The following is a 17,600-nucleotide window of genomic DNA, read 5'->3' as shown; positions in this document are numbered from 1 at the left end:
AATTTGACATCAGACCCTGGGCAAGTCACTTAACCCCTATTTGCCTCAGTTCTTCATCTGTAAAATGGGGACACATCGGAAATGGCAAACCACTCCAGCATGTTTGCTAAGAAAATTCCATGAGCAAGTTGCTTAAGTCACAAAGAGTCAGTTACACATGACCAAACACCACCACCATTAAGAGGAAATAGGTTTTATGCCATCTCAGTTTTTCCTCTTAAATTTAAGTACACTTGCACAAGAGTATTTCCAGACTGCCATTTCCTACAGGCTGGTTATGCACATTCCCTAAGATCAAGTAAGGTTTAAGCATGGAGCCCCTGAGGGCTAACTTTGCACACCAGGATAGAGCAGGATTATAAATGAATCACTGAAAAAGTATTTAATTAACCACCTACTATGAGGTTCCAGATGGGGCAGCTAGGTGGCACAGTAGTTCGATCACTGGGTCTGGAACCAGAAAAACTCACGTGGTTGAGTTCAAATACCACTGACCTCTGAGACTTACCAGTTGTTCGACCTTGGGCAAGTCACTTAACCCTGTTTGCCTTAGTTCCTCATCTGTAAAATAATCCGGAGAAGGAAATAGCAAACCACTCTAAGTATCTCTGCCAAAAAACCAAAAAACACCTCAAAATGGGGTCGTGGAGAGTTGGACGGGGCTGAAAAAACGACGCAAAAACGAGTGTTACAGACACTGTGGTTTAAGGGGGTCCACGTGGTAAGATTTGCACGTAAGAAAAATTACTTTGGAGCACAGGAGGTGGTGGTGGGAGACTTAGGGTAGGAAGACCAACTAGGTTAATGGCATAATCTAGGTGAGAGGTGTTAGGCCTAGAATTAAATTGGTGCCTCTGAGTGACAATAAAGGGTCCAAAAGCTGAAATGCTAGTGAGGATACAGAGGGCAGTATTTGGTTTGGTTGTCTGCGGTGAAATAGAGTCCAGGAAAATGCTAAGATTAGGAGTTTAGGACGTTTGGGATGAGGGACGGTGAGGACAGAGTCCACAATAATGCTTTTTGGAACTTGAAATTGGGTGGAACCTTGGTAAAAATAGGACGTCTGTAATTCCAGGGGGCTTGTGACGTAACTTAGTTACCCAATGTACAGTCATCTAGCTTTTACTGTATTTTTGTTAATTATTTCCCATTTACATTTTAATGAGGTTCCCCCAGCACTGGGGCGAGTTTGACACCTACCCAGCACAACGAAGCAGAGCACGGCTGCATGGGGAGGGGGAAGGAGGGGTTCGTTCTTCCACTGTCGTCCCCCCCACCCAAAAAAAAAAGGCCGGCCATGGGGGACTGCAAGTGAGGGCGGCTGGGACGAAGCAGGGGCGCGCCCCAACACCCCAGGAGCTCCGGGGAGCGCTCAAGGTGGGGGCGGGGGCTGCCCCGGGGCGGCCTCTCCAGCGCAGAGCCTAGTGCACACACTAGTCCTTAAAACCAGCTAATTAATTTCGGAGTCGGTGGGGACGAGGGGGCTTCGGGCCCGAGGCTCGTCCCCGAGACTTCACAGCTTCGGTTTTCCTGGCAGGTGAAAGTACTCTCACCGCCTTCCTCCCAGGGAGATCGGGAGCGCTGCGTAAACCTCTGTCTGGCTCGACAGGAGCGTACACCGCCTAAGAAGGCTGGTTTCCAGGGACTTCCCGAAAAGCCCGAACTAAGCCCAAATCACAACAACCGAGACACGGCTTTCTTCACTCTTCCTCGTGACTGCCAGGTGCGGGCGAAACCAACGGTTGAAGTTTCGAGGGGGGGTGGGGCCTGAGGGATGAGACTGCGCCTCCACTTCGGGTGGAACCCACAGCACACAGCCGGGTTGATTCCTGCCTCGGCTTCTTGTCTCTCCTTCCTGTCTCTGAGAGCTTCTCCTGGAGCTTCTCGATTCTTCCCGCCGCTGTCACACCTTTGCCCTCCGTCCCCTTTTTGGAGGCAATGGACTCCGCCGATCACGTGGTGGGTCTGATCCCGTGACGGGATACCCGCGGCACCTCCCAGATGTTACCTCTATGGGCATCCCTCCATCCGTCACTGTGTCTCTGCCACCGAAGTTGCAAGGATGATGTGCGGAGGAGTTTCGGCCACCCAACCGGCCACCGCTGAAACGCAGCAGATGGCGGAAGAGGTAAGACCCGCGGCCGGAGCAGGTCGTACCCTCCCTGCGGAGGAGGCGGGCACGTCGCCCGGCAGCCTGTGCTGCCATGCCTTCCCCTCCATCCAAGGCTTTCGGTTGGGGAAGACCCCGCCGAGGTCTCTTCCCTGTCCAAATCTGAGACCCCTCCGGTAGCTAGGGACCTGAAAGAGCTCTGCCCAGTATTTATTAAGCGCCTGCTGTGTGCGAGACTGGGAATGCCAAAAGGAAAAATGCAACTTCCTCCTTTGCCCTGAGCAACACTTTATTCACGAGCCACACCTAGGACTCGGATTTAGAGCTGGAAATGACCCCGGAATTAGCGTCTTCTAGTCCAGGGGTCTCCAAAAAGTCCCACAAAACAGGGTGTCCCACGAGTCTTAGGGCAATTTAAGCTTTAATAACGTAAGTGATCATCTGTACTATCCGTGTTAGTCTTTCTCTTGTATGTTCGAATCAACACCTTTTCTTGGGGGGACGGGGTGTGGAATCTCTTTTCAAGACTAAGGTGACAAATGCAATCCTTAATCAGGATTAATGAGCAGCGGACGATTAAAGTTTTTAAATAAAGTTAAAAAATCTAGGGTGATGTATGTGTGTGTATATCTATCTATCACAGTGTATGGGGATTATAGGGTTATGTTGAATTTTGATAAAAAAAATTAATATTTAAAAAGTTTAGTTAACCTTTCAAAGTTTTTCTAAGTTTGAGGCTGAAGTTATTAACACTTAAAACTGTTCCAAGTTTTGGGACCTGCTGTACTTGTTCCTTGCCTGGCAGGGTTTTGTGAGGGAAGAAGGAATCATTGTAAAGTTATGGCACTTCGCCATATAGTGAAATGAGAGGCTACTCATCTTGACTCATCTTGACTCATCTTGTCTTTTTTTTTTTAAATCATAAGTTTCCAAGCTATTTTTAGTTTTTAAGGGAAGTATTACTAGATCTCATGATAACTAGATTACAGGGAGTAACCATACAACGTCTATAAAATAAAACTTAATTCAAAGTCTTTTTTTCCCTTCTCTCACCTGTAGAGAACAGGAGAAAACGCCATTGGCATCAATGGTATTTTCTTTTTTAAATATATTTTATTGATTCCTTTGTTCTTTACAGAACAGTCATTTTCCACCTCTACTCTTTTGTAGCAAAGAAAAAGTTAAACAAAAGCATAGTGACTATACCTAATAATGTACACAAAAATCTGTTCCGGTAGGTCCCCTCATCTCTGTTGTGAGGGAAAAGCTATATTCTCTGGGACCTTTTTTTCTTTAGTTTTTCTATTACTTTGAGTTCAGCTTCTTAGTAAAGATTTTTTCATTTAATTGTTGTAGTCCTTGTATTTATTGTTCTTTTAGTTCTGCTTATTTTACTCTGCATCAGTTCATATGTGTCTTCCTGTGTTTCTCCGGATTCTTTGTCATTTCTTATTCTATAATTCATATCCCATCATTTTTCTGCCATGCCCCAGTTGGTGGGCACACACTTGGTTTCTAGTTCTTTGCAAAGAATGCTGCTATGGATATTGTCCACTGGACTGAACCTGCCTGTAACTTTTGGGTGGCCTGCACTGAACACAGCAGGCTAGAGACAGGAGAGTCCAGGGACGTGTGTGACGGGGCTCCACCCCTAGTGAGGGGACCCAAGGCAGTGGGGCTGAACCTTGTTTTATTTAGTTGTGGCTAGACAAAGAGTCAAACAGTGCAGTGTAGTAATAGTGTTGAGGCATAACGGCAGCAGGGAGGCAAGGTTGTCTAGTGACAGAGAGTCTGTTCATAGCAGGGCTTCATGTCTGGGCCTGTTGGTGCTTGCCTTAGCTCAGGTCATCAGTTCTTGAAGGTGAGGGCGAAGGATTGTTACACCAAGCTGAGGACACAGCTTGCTTGCCGGGCCTTAGCGCTGGAAAACAGGGTGTCTCCTAATAGTATTTTGGCATTTATTGGGACCTTGTTTCTGTCTTTGACTTCCCTGGAATATATCCTGGGTCAGAGGGAAGTTTTGTCCCTTTTCTTGCATAATTTATAAATTAGGACTCAAAACAGATAGACCTTTTCACATCTACCAGTGTGCCTTTCTAACCAAGACCATTAGATATTTTCTAATATCTACTAGATATTAAATAATTTATAAAAATTTATGAAGTTAGATAATTTCTAATTCGTATGGTGTAAGTGAAACCTCAGAGCTGTTTTGATTTTCATTTCTCTTACGTTTGGAACAAACGTCTCAAACTCAAACAGAAACAGGCCACCAAAGGGTGCATATTATTTAATTTTTTTTGGAGGGGGAAAGGCAAGGCAGTTGGGGTTGAGTGACTTGCCCAAGGTCACACAGTAAGTGTCAACTGTCTGAGGCTGGATTGGAACTCAGGTCCTCCTGAGTACCTCCAGGGCCAATGCTCTACTTACTTTGCCACCTTGATGCCCCCATGTTATATTTTAAAAACTTTTTTAACTACTTCTTAATTGCATTTTAGTAATTATTTTTGCCCACTGCAATACTTCTGATGTAGTGGATCAACCTCCAAGCCTTATTTTGAAAATATTTTGTTCATATACTTTGACGACTTATGTATTGAGGAATGGCTCTAAATTCTTGTCCATTTTCTGTTTCTTTTGGATATCAGACCTTTATTGGTGTTAATTGTGTAAAAGCTTTTTAAATTGCATATAATGAAAATTGTCAATTTTCTCTTTTCTGATCTCTATCCCTTGTTTGGTTAGGAATTCTCCCCCACTAATCATAATTATAAAAAATTCTATGCTGTTTCCTAGAATTGTTTTATTTTTAAGATATGTGACTAATCCACCTACACTAAAAGGTTAAGATGATTACCATAATTGGCTCCAAATCTCGTCATCAAAATAATCACTGTATACATTTATCACTTGGATTCAAGTTGTGTTTTTCCTTCTGTTCTAATTATTCAAACACATTTTTTGGTTTGTTCTTTATTCCTTAGGTAAAGGCACAGCTTGAAGAGAAAGAAAACAGGAAGTTTCCAGTCTTTAAGACTGTGGAATTTAAAAGTCAAGTGGTTGCTGGAATGAACTACTTCATTAAGGTATAGTGTAGAAGTACAGTGGATTTCTAATGTGAAACTGTTATTTTAGGTGCCTTCGTGAATACTTTTTAGTTAATTGTTTGTGAAAAATGCTAGTAAGCTTAAGGGGCAGGCCGAGTTGACAGTGTTTTTTGTTTTTTTGACTAGATTAAATACTCCATAAATACTAGAAGCCAAAATTAGTTACAAAGCAGCAAAAGCATTGATGGGGGTGGGGGTGGGTGGGGAGAGATAACTGGGATGTAAACTAATCCCACTCCACTCATAAAACCTGGGGGATGGAGAAGAATTTTGAGGCAGGGAGTGAAGACCAATCCTTGCCTTTAAAGCAAAGAAATAAAAGGAAGGGTAGTAGGAATGATCCCTTCCCTTCAAACTCCACCCCGCCCCAAAAAAGAAAAAAAGGTAGAAAAATCTTGGAGCTTTGTAATTATAAATTGGGTAATTTCCGATCCTATAGTACCAGTACAGTAACTAACCTGTAAGTTACTATCATGTACATCCTTTGGTTTGTTCACTTGCGTCTGTGTTGTTCAACCATTTCAGTTGTGTCTGACTCTTTATTACCCCATTAGGGTTCTCTTGGCAAAGATACTGAAGGTGTTTGCCATCTCCTTCAACACTTGTTTCTATACAAGTCATATTCAGTCTAAATAGAACAAAATATATTGTTTAATCTACAACTGTTATTTGTTTTTCCTTCTTAGGTTCATGTTGGTGAAGAGGAATTTATACATATTCGAGTGTTCAGAAGCCTCCCTCATGAAAACAAGCCATTGGCTCTACACAGTTACCAAACCAACAAAACAAAGAATGATGAATTGGCCTATTTTTAATGCGCCATTTTGAATAGTGGCCTTTATATGGGTACATTATATGCATCATATGGGCAGGTATTAAAATTTGGGACAATAAAAGAAATCTGATATTTAATAAGTAGCTTTCTGTTTTCTAACTCTGATATATGACCATAGATCATTTATTTTATTGTTCATCAGTGATCTTCAAGTACACTGAACTTATGTAGCAGTACAGCTAGGCCTTCTCTGGGCCTCACTTTCTATAGTTCAACCTTTCAGTTTGTAAAAGATCGATAACATTCCTTAGAAGAGCCAGGAGAGCTAATCTTTACCTTTTGGTGAGGTGGTCATGAAGTACATAGATTTAGAGATAATCTAGTTAACTCCTTCATTTTCAAATGAGGAATCTGAGGCCTGGAGAAATTAAACAATTTGTATAATTTCAAACAGATAATAAGTAGCAGTAGTACTAGGACTTATCTGGCTCTAAAATCCAGTGTTATTACCACCAAGTAGCTGTGTGCTGATGTTTTAATCCGGCAAGTGGGCACCCTGCAGAGGAATTGCATATCTCTTGGTATTAATTATATCCACACCCCATTGGTTGGTTTTTGTTTTTTTTTTTTTTTTTTAGTCACCGACATTGAAATTTTCATGTGTAACAGAGTAAGGCTTTTGCGGGCTATTATTTGTGAATGACCCCTTATTTTGCCATCTTCTTCCTGCTAGCTGAAATGGTGTGAAAAGACTTTCCTTTCCCTCTACCCCACAACATGGCCCGAGCCCCTTCCTTTTTTCCTGCACTATGGACTAGCAAAGTTGCCCCCTGGACGTGATCGGCCCCGGCTTTGCTAACACAGCTTCTTGGCCACCTAAGAGCATAAAAAGTTGTAGCTACACATAGTCTAGGTCCGTTGGACGTGGTGGATTTCTGAAAACACTGCAAGTCATCTTGTCCTTCGTTATATTCTGTCCTGATGACTAGACTTCTATGTGGTCATGCGTCCAGAAGAACTAAGTGCCCCAGTATCTTTGTTGTATATCCCTGCTGTTAGGGCAAAGTTCTCCTTTTGCAAACTGTCCAATGACTCAAGTGCCTCCTTTTGTCTCAGTATCAAACTCTAAACTAAGTGCTGGCATTAGAGCCACATCCAATATGCGCTACTGGGTTGTCAAAATATTAGGAGATACCCAGTTTTCCAGAGCTAAGTCCCAGCAAGCAAGCTGGGTCCTGAGCTTGGTGTAACAACAAGCCTTTGTGCTCACCCTCTGGCAATCATATAATAATTGTGTGGCTGTGACCAGCACCAGGTGTTCTACAGGCACCTGCTGTATCCATGTTCTTATCATGAAGCCCTTCTATGAATCAGACTTGGCCCATTGTTGCTGTTATCCCTCATTGTGAGGGCTCCAGCTCACTGCCCAGCCGTTGGTATAAGTATCAAGGTTTAGCCACACTAAAGTGGGTCCTTCCACTAGAAGCGGGACCCCAGCACATGTGTCTTCCTTGCTTATTTTCCTCACTTTGAAATTAAACTTGTTTGATTCCGGACTCTCCCATCTCTAGCCTGCTCTGTTTGGCTCCAGCTGTCCACAGGTTAGAGGCCAGTTTGGTCCAGTTGACAGGGTTTTGGTATTATTTCATTGGGTCTAGCACGGTACTGTCAGGCAGCTATAACCTTATGCCATTTGTGAGCATGGACCAAGACACACATTAAGTAAGGCTTAAAATCATGTACTAGTGGAAAATGTCATGGAATTGCCACATACCTTGAGTATCCATGACACCATCCCTGACAAGCTGTCATATTGCATATATTTGAAACTGCATTGATAAGGTCTTAGTGCCTTCCCAGGAAGCTCATTTGTTAAGTTTTTCCTTATGCCAGGGAACATTTACTATCTGTAATTTCCACCTGTTGATATAATGTAAGCTCTCTAAGGGAAAGAGTTGTCTCACTGCGGCATTTGTAGCTCCAATGTTTAGCATAAAGTAGAGGCTTAATAACTAACTGTTGACTATTCGATCCCAGTTCTGCCATCTAGGTCCAAACAAAATAAGGCTGTCTTCCACATGCCAGCTCTTTGAGTATGTGAAGCCCCTAGGTTGCCTGATGGATAGAGTTGGACTTGGAATCAGGAAGACTTAAGTCTTCCCTCACTTATTAGCTCTATAATTCTGGGAAAGTCACTTAACCTGCTTGTCTCATTTACAATAGCACCCACCTCCCAGGGTGGTTGTGAGGATGAAATGAGATATGTGTAAATTGTTTTTCAAACCTATATAAATGTTAGCTGTTGTATCTTAATAATAAAGAGATCTGGACTTGGAGAAATTGGAGCGGTCTTTTTTTAATTTAATAGCAAAATAACAAAAGTATTTTATTCTACCCCACCCTTTCCACTGAAAAAAGGACAACAAAATAAAAAAAAAAACTTATTAGAAAATTTTGCATTGGCCATGTCCAATTTTATGTCTCACTCTGCACCTTCAGGAGGTGGGTATTTTGCTTCATCATCTCTGGAATCATGACTGGTCTTAAGTTTTTCAAAGTTATTTCTCATTTTCCATTTTTGTCATCTTTGTTAATATGATAGTTATGAAGTTAAACAAGAGTTTTAATTTGCATTTTTCTACTAGTGAGTTGGAGCTTTTTTATGTGGCTGTTAATATTTTAGTGCTTTGAAATACACCTGTCCGCATCTTTTGACCATATATGAATTGGTGAATGGTTTTATTCTTACAAATTTGTTCAGTTCCTTATGTAGCTTGGAAATAAGACACTTATCAGAGAAATTTGGCTGCAAAGACTTTTCCCCAGTTAATAGTTTCCCTTCTCATTTTAACTGGATTGGTGTTTTTATGCAAAAACTTAATGTTATGTAATTAAAATTGTGTCCTTTATAATCTGATCCTCACTTGTTTGGTCCTTTATCTGAGGTCTTAAAGTTAATTTTCTTTCTTCTCTGAATTATTTATGATGTCACTGTGTCTAAGGCCTATCTTGATACGCAGTATATAATAAAGGTTGGTCTCTGTCTTTTTTCTGCCATATTTTCCAGTTTCCCTAGCAGTTTCTGTCAGAGAAGCAGGTTTTTTTTTTAACACAAAAATTTTGTGCCCATGGCCAAGTCCCTTAAAACTCTGAGTTTCAGTGTCCTTTGTAAATTAAGATAATAATGCTTGCAGTATTAGCTAAACCCTGCCTCACAGCTTTATCATGAGAGTACGAGTACACACACAAAAACAATTATGTATCATAACTACGTATAGTAGAAAATGTATAAAATGTTTTGCAAACCACTTGAAAATAATACATAAATGTGATAATTATTGCTTCTAAGCATTTATTACTTGGCATGTAGTCAGCAGAATAAAATATTTATTTGGGATACGGTGGCTGTCTGCAACCGATTCTCATGCCACATGAAATGCTCTTTGTTAACGCTATCTCTAAAATGTGCACAGAGCTAAATACAACCCACTGCACTTTGTATTTGTCAAGCTCTAGCTATAGTATTAACATGTTTCTTTTGCTGGACATTTTATGTTTGTAAATTATTTTTTCCCCAATTACATGTAAAAACAATTTTTACTTAAGATTCTGAGTTCCAAATTCTATCCCTCTTCTCTCTCTGAGATGGGAATCGATCTGATAGAGGTTATACATGTGCAGCTGTGTAAAAAAATTCCATATTAGTCATTTTGTGCAAGATTAGAATAAAAATGGAAGAGGAAAATATGGTTCTCTCTCCCACATTGTGTGGGTTAGGGGCTCTGGAACCTTCATGATCTGGAAAATCTGCATAAAATTTTTTGGCCCTTCATACCAAAGAAGTCTGAATTCTATGATGTTAATTACCCCATTTGTCATAATTTTTGTAATGCTGTAACCATTTTGATGATTGCCATGCTCACATTATGGCCAGTAGCTTCATATTACAAATTATGCAAATTCCTCATTCCAGTCTTAGCTAAACCCTAGCCAATCAGAAAAGCAAAACATGTTACTCCAGATTCTGTGCCTTTTGATTCGTCTTTATTGACTATAAAAATTCTTTCTGTTTATTCCTCAGTTTATCACTGGCTACTGAGGAGCCTGGGATCCCTTTTATTGGTAATTGCTAGCCTTGCTAATACAGTGATCATGCTTGGAATTCTGTACCTCAGTTTCTTTATCACATTTTTATCACAATATGGGGATCATTTTGGACTCATGCATGCTATACAGCCCTGTCTAATGGTCAACAGTTGTTGAGCTCTTGTCTCTTGCTGTTGTTTCCTGGGTTCAAACGGATACATGCATGGCTGCACCTAGTCTCTCTGGCAACAACCCCTTGTAGTTAATTCTGCTTCTGTCTGTTCTGACAGGCAAGGGTCAAGATCTGACTTCAGGTCCCTGAATACTGGAGTTCACCTTGGCTTGGGATTCTGATTCCTGGTTGGCTTTCAGTCTGTTTGTCGGAGGTTGCACTGGCTTCCCTGGAGCAGATTCTCTCCTCACCTCATAGCCTGTTTACTTACACTCACAAGCCTTGGCAAGGCTCTTCTCCCCACCCCTGCTGGTTTTAATCTGGTTTACTAGAATTTATGTAGACAACCCCTTTCCCTGCCATTCCAGGCTTCCATGTTTACTTGTGTTGGCTCTGGCTTACCAAGTGAAAACCACCTGTCTTTTCTTTGCAGATATTTGCTGGAGTTTATGTGGGGTGGGTTCGGCAATGCCAGTATCTGGATTTTGTATCCAGCTCAGAGTAAGAAGAAATCTTCAGAAGTGATCTTTGGGATCCAAACCAGCAGTAGCTGAGCCAAGGACTCATCACGCAGTGATGCTGCCTTTTCATGTGAACTTGAGGGGAACAATGCCGTGTAGGAAATGAGCTAAGGGTGAGCCCACTCTCTCCAGAGACTGAGGTGGGATAAGGGAGAGTATACACCCCATGGTGTTGGGAGAAATGTTTGTATTTTTGTTATTGCTAAATGTTCAAAGTAAATTTGTTGTGGTGGTTTAGTCATGTCTGACACTTTGTGACCCCATTTGGGGTTTTCTTGGCAGAGATACTAGAGTATCTGCCATTTCCTTCTCCAGCTCATTTTAGAGATGAAGAAACTAAGGCAAACAGGTCAAACAGCTGGTAAGTGTCTGAGGCTAGCTTTGAACTCAGGTCCTCCTGAGTCCAGGCCCAGCCCTCTACCATAGACTGAGCTGCCCTTAAAGTAAATATCCCTTTGTAAAAGCTAACTGATGTTAAGTGGTTAAATAGAATTGGGATGATCCTCACTAGAAACTAACTGTGGGGAGAAAACAGCCAAAAATGACTTAAGTTGATGGCATTAGAAGCATTAGAAACCCCAAATCTCTCTAAAGGTACTCCCTAGAATCCTGAGGGGGGAGATAGAGAGAGCCAGACTGTAACAGAATGACCCAGAACATACTACATGAGGACTGCTCCAATTACTGGACAAAATGTGAATAAAACACATGTGCTACTTCAGTTACGGTGGCTTGTACAATTTCAAATGGATAATATCCTCTTGTCTTACATTCTTTGTATTTGACTTAACATTCACTTTAAGATTTCTGAGGTTAAAAAAAAATCAAAGAGCTGCAGGCTGAGATCATAGTCTGTTAAGAGTCAATAAAAAAAACCAAACTTCCAGATCACCAGCTCATAAACTTGCAATCAACTTCTTTAGCCAAAAGCATCAAATGTCTTCATTTTAGGTAAAATTTTTTCTCAAATAATAAATCTCATAAAACAAGCCTAAACACACAAATAAATATATATATTTATTATAATCATGTGTAATTAATAATTATTATTATTTTACATCAGGGCACTTCAGGAATCACAATGTAGGCTTTCCCTTTGCTTATTTCATCCAACACTAAGAGAACCTTAATTAAAACTGACTCATGTATCAGTGCAATTAAACCAATACTGGTTTAGTCTGCTGAAATTGCCAACAATGTATTTAAAAATAGGCTCTAACAATTTTGTTATGAGTAGTATAATAAACAATCATTTTATAAAAATCTAGTGACATAAATTGCAAATTAAAGTAGACCATTACAATCACCAGAGTAGTACCAGATAATGAATTAAGCCAATAAAAATGGACCACAGTTCTGCAACCTTCTGTAAAGCCATACTTGAGTAACATCTTAACAGAGAAAGGACAGAAAAATGTAATCAATAATAGCTGACCGTTAAATAACACTTTAAAGTTTACAATGCACTGAGAAACAATTAAGACGCTTTAATGTTAACAAGTAATTCTGTTCCAACAAATCTCCCATAGCTTGGAATAGCTTATTAGATCTCTTTGCAGGTACTATTTCTCACATTGCTATTAAATCCTACCAGGGATATTTGTATTTCCACTGATAAATCTTTGAATTAGAAACTACAACTGGTATGTTTCCTCATATCAAAGGTTGGCTGGGGATGTGCTCTACACATAAAAGATGTAAAAATCACTTTGTGATTTTTTTTTGTATTCATGATGAAATATAAATTTTCATTAAAATAAGTAGGGATAGAAAATGAATTGATGAAGATAGAGCAATACAAACTTGCTTTCTTTCTACATAGTGACCTCATGTTAACACAGATCTCCGCTATCAAACCATACTTTTAAAGTATGCATTAAAACATAAAGTATGTTTTAATTCTATATATACATACATATATATATATATATATATATATATATATATATATATATAGAGAGAGAGAGAGAGAGAGAGAGAGAGAGAGAGAGAGAGAGAATTAAAACACCATATATGTATATATGTATATGTGTATGTGTATGGCATAGGGACTACTTTTGGCACAAAATCCTTTTCCTTGAAAACTTTAAAGTTATGCTTCCAAGGACAAATGAACCATAAAGTGATGATAGCATTTCATATTATTTCAGAAAACACCATAATTTCAAAGCCAGAAGAATTTACAGGAGGCTCTTAGTAATGAAATGTTTCTGGTTGTTCTGAGACAAGATACTAAATAAGCGAAACCTAACACAATACTCAATTTTACCATTTAAATGATATTTAAAACAATTTTAAAATTAGTGTTTGTCAAACCAAAAAGTCAAAGTGTTAATTACAATTTCAAATCACAGATCAGGAAAATATTCCCAACCCTTTAAATTTTAATATATTCATTGCATTTTCAGCTTTGTATTTCTATATCATCCTTTCTCCTGCCCCAAAGTACATACAGCCTCTAAGGTTAAAAACAATGCCTTGGATTTTCTGATATATTGCTATCTTGCTTTGATTCAAATTTGCTAACCATTTACATCCTAAGACTTTGTAAAGCCTCAAAGTTCACATTGATTTTAGATATTTCTTCTTCTGTTCTAATTTCTCTGGGAAGTCTATGTCAGAATGGTGGAATCTTTTCACCTTGAAGTGACATCAAGTAGGTCTCTTCCATAGCTCTTTAGCTCTGATTTGACAAAACATTCTAAGTCTCAAGAAGCACTCTTTATTACTTGTATATCTGTGGACTTAATGTAAAAAAAACTGAACTGTCAACATGATGTAGGAAGTGATATTAATGACTTCATTGGCCAAGAGGAGTTAAACCACAATGTTCTACAGTTGTTTATGTCTAACTCTGACATTCACCAGCAGATTCAACTTTTAAAGAACAGATTTTTTGAAATAAACATAAAATTATAAAGTGAAATGGTATAGTTAGCTTATCAGAGAGCAAAGATTACTCTGTTTCGTTGTAAGAAGAAAATTAATAAATTTGCATTTCTGGAAGATGAAAGATTAAAAATATAGTTTGATAACCATAGTTAGCTACTAAGCTCTGCTTTGCTAACATAACTTAGAAGGTATTTTCATTTGTGGGAGGGGAGGTGGTGTGAAAAGAAAACATTTGGTTCTCCTTTCACCAACAGCCATTTCCCGAAACATCACTCATCAAGATACCCAAATATGGTGCTGATACTAACTTGGCTTCAAGTCTTTACTTTATTGTAGACTACACAGCTTCTCTAGAAGTCAAGTGATAAGATTCGGCCAATAAATTCTACAAAGATCACTCCACAGACAAATGGAGAGGTGAGTGATTTACAACAAGTAGGTGGTGAAAGCTAAGCAGGGGGTACATGTTAAAGGTATTCAGAATAAATAATTCACCTAATTATCCTATTCACTATAGCTCTAATACTACCTTCTAAACCTAGGCAAGACAATGGGATCCATCATCCTTCTCAGGCTCTAGAGAGGAGTAGGAAAGGCAGAGCTTCTCTCCAGTAAGCTCCTAGGTATGACCCCAACCAAGAAGGAAGGAGATCTATGGATGGCTTTTCTGGGGCCACCCAGTGATGTCAGTACAAGGGGAGAACAAGCTGCTGAAGCTCTGTTGCTGGCTTTGAGAAGAGAGACCCTGTGCCTAAGGGAAGATAGGATAGCTGGCCTTAAGGTCTCCTGGTCTGGAGTTCTTTTGACAGGAATGTGGGAAGTAGAACAGACTTGTGACTATCTGGCAGTAGTGCTACATTGTAATTATAGAGTGTTTGACATCATACTATGAACTGTTCATATAAGTTAACTAAGAAAAAATAATTTTCCAGGGGGAAAAAAACTACAAAAGAAATATTTCAATACTTTGTGTTCCCTGTTATGCCCTATATCCCCCATCCTAGTGTTCTTAGATCTGATAAAGATGCTCATGATTAACAAGTTCAAACACTATAAATTCTCTCTTCCTTAGGTAAAAGAGGATTTGCTTTCGTGTGTTGATAAAGAAACACCAACAAATCTGGCATCAGCAAGGGAACCGTAATTCTGGGTAGGCAGCTACTTAACGGGCCCCGGCCTAACAGTTAGCTGGCTTCTTTTCTTTTAGTCCTGGAAAACTACCTGCAGTCACCAGAAATTTCAGAGAAGGAAGATTTGTTTTTATTCTTAGGGCAGAAACAAAGGAAAGGGTAAGGGGCAGTTATAAGAGAAGTACAAAGCTGCCACCCCAATGCTTTGGCTTCTGTGAAGTCCAAGCGAGATAAGCCGTGGAAGGAAAGAAAATAATATATTATTAGAATTTTTAAAAAATTGAATGTATCCAAGGATCTTAAATTGTTCAGGTCAAGAAACGGTAGGTAGTCAACTCCATTGGCACTGCAAATGACTAAGTGATTAATATTGTATATGCTTCCTTCCTTTCCCCAAGGAGTTGTGATCTCCCAGTACTCACCCCCTCCAGACTAATTCCATGAACAAATCTGGATGCTGAGGATTTTGCAAGAGACATCTTTGTGATATTGCCCAGGGCAGTATACACAGTGGATGAATTGAGGGGAGAGGCCTCTCCTTCACTGAACAAGGAAATAAAATCCAAACATAGCCACCACATATTTTCATAACAAAAGATCTGTTGATAATTGACACTATTTTGTGAGAGAGAAAATATCAAGTTTAAGTCACATCTCTCAGGCAGACATTACATTTTTTACAGGAAGGGAAACAAGACATCAATACATTGTGCGTTATTGGGTGATGTGGTCACATTCTCTATAACACAGTGGCTTCCACTATTATTTCTGGATTCTCTATATCCTTTTTGCTTTGGACCATTCTCAGTTCCAGTTGGGCAGGACTGGGTTTCTTCCCTTTTCCAGCTTGTGCTGAAAGAATAAATCAGAAGGTCAACTGAAAAGAAATGAGGCAGTGAAGAAAAATAAGTTTCTTATTGCTCCCATTAGGAAGGAAGGAAACCTCTGCCTTAGTGAGAAGGGGAGGGGCACCAATAGTCAGGTTACTATTACACTAAAGGCTAAGGTGGAAGAAGGGGCAACTGTTTTATGTAGATGACAGTTTCTCCTTTAAAAGGGCTACGAAAACATTCTTAGGATTTGATTAGCAAGGAAAATTAGGGTTTGAATGACTGATTTGGCTTCCTGGTTCTCCTGAGGCATAAAAAGCCCAGTCAATGTAGAAATGGTGATCTGGAGGTTTCAGCAGAATTTCCAATACATTTCAGGTGAAATAATCAGATTGATTTTCTATCTTTTTCCAACTGATCCTACTTACAGTTAATTGATTTTGTCCTGTAACTGCCTAAGTCATGGTTCTTTGTCTCTGAACTTAGTTCAAAAATTCAGCTGCCCTGTAATGAGATAAGTTTAGAAATCCAGTTCTCTTGTTAATTACTGTCCTACTCCTGTGTCAAGGAAATGTGTTACCCTTGAAGGAGGCAGGTGGACATCAGGGAGTCTGGTCTAATATCTTTACACCACCAAGCTATCCTTCAAGGATATCTGGTTTGTTATCCAAAGAAGTCTAGACTCAAGCAATGAACATTTCTTAGTCAATTTCCATCCAATCATATTTTCTTTCATCTATGGTGCTAGCCTTCCTATTTTCTGTACTCCTCAAAACTATAAAAGATAGTTGTCTCCCTCACTCAATGTCTTAGCTTTATTGGGGGAAGCTGAGACCTTATTTATTGGTAAACTTGCCCTTTACTAATAAATTGGTCGTGCTCAGAACTTTGTGCGTCAGTCTACCTTAATTTTAACTGTTAGAGGGGTGATTTCCTGACCAAATGTTGCCAATTGCTGTGGTGAACATGGGGACCCTGGGGAGTTACATGTTACCTGAATTTATTTACAGATTTGTTTTCATTGCATCTTATGATCTCTAGGTGCCTCCCAGCCTTCTAATCCAGAATCTTAATCTCTGGACTGGCCCTGAGCCATGATATTTGGGATGGCTGGCAGGGATTATTTGCAAAGACTACAAGGTTAAATTAATTGCTAAAGTAGGGAATGGTGGTGTGGACAAAAGAGAGCTTCGGTGATTGGATGGCCAGGTATCTTGTTATGAGGCGTAGATGGGAAGCCCTGTTACTGGGATAAAGAGGAAGCTCCCATTTATCCCATTGGTTTAGTATGATGAACGCTTAAGGCGCTTCATGAGGAACATAGGAAAATGGCAAATTTAAGTGTCCTTGAATCTTATTAACAGTTTTAGAAAAGCTAGATTACCGGTAAGAATAATGAAGAAAAACGGCCCTTGAATATTCAGCCTAAGAGGCAGAGGGGAATGAGACAGGGAAGCAGCTTATTGATCTAATAACAACACAGGTGAAAAAGACAATGGCTACAGATGGTCAGGTTTCCTTTCAAAATATGTTAAACCCTAGTGTGATTATGACTATAAGAAGAGAATGAGAACAGGAGTGAATAAGAAAAATTGGGCACTGGAGCCAGAGCATGGGAAGGTATGACTCCATACAGAATGTAAACTACCTTGAGTAAAAGTAAACAAGAAAAGAAGCTCCAACTATCCCATGGGAGAATCTGAACACAATTCTGTGCCATGTCTGGCATCATGCCTTCTTTGTTCTATTTCTATATAATACCTGGCCTGCCCTGGGGCTGGTGAGGGGATCCATTTTACTTTGTCTTGCTGTCACCCAGAACAAGTGCCCTTTTGTAAGTAAGCTCCCCAAATTAAACTAATTGAGTGTGATAGGGAACCAAGTCTAAATCCCTGCTCTCACATAGGTTAGGCTATTTTCTCAGTACCTTAAAAGGCACTGATGCATTCCACCAACCTTGCTTCTTTCAGGGGACTA

General features: G+C 39.8%; 2 protein-coding genes across 2 annotated transcripts in view; one reads left to right on the top strand and one right to left on the bottom strand.

Moving 5' to 3' along the window:
- Window positions 1–1,964: 1,964 nt before the first annotated feature.
- On the top strand, window positions 1,965–9,051 carry CSTB (cystatin B). The gene is made up of 3 exons (XM_036745911.1): window positions 1,965–2,128; window positions 5,095–5,196; window positions 5,904–9,051. Exons 1-3 carry the CDS (start codon window positions 2,063–2,065, stop codon window positions 6,030–6,032), a joined length of 297 nt encoding a protein of 98 aa, XP_036601806.1. The 5' UTR covers window positions 1,965–2,062; the 3' UTR covers window positions 6,033–9,051.
- Window positions 9,052–13,971: 4,920 nt separating this feature from the next.
- PDXK (pyridoxal kinase) overlaps window positions 13,972–17,600 on the bottom strand; it is a 70,344-nt gene continuing 66,715 nt past the window's right edge. Inside the window, exon 11 of the mRNA XM_036745909.1 lies at window positions 13,972–15,645. Within this exon, the coding sequence (XP_036601804.1) occupies window positions 15,533–15,645 (113 nt within the window). The 3' untranslated portion in view covers window positions 13,972–15,532. The remainder of the gene's footprint in view (window positions 15,646–17,600) is intronic.

The sequence above is a fragment of the Trichosurus vulpecula genome, chromosome 2 (assembly GCF_011100635.1).
Source record: "Trichosurus vulpecula isolate mTriVul1 chromosome 2, mTriVul1.pri, whole genome shotgun sequence".
In the NCBI taxonomy this organism is placed as follows: domain Eukaryota; kingdom Metazoa; phylum Chordata; class Mammalia; order Diprotodontia; family Phalangeridae; genus Trichosurus; species Trichosurus vulpecula.
This window is presented reverse-complemented; position numbering and strand designations above follow the sequence as displayed.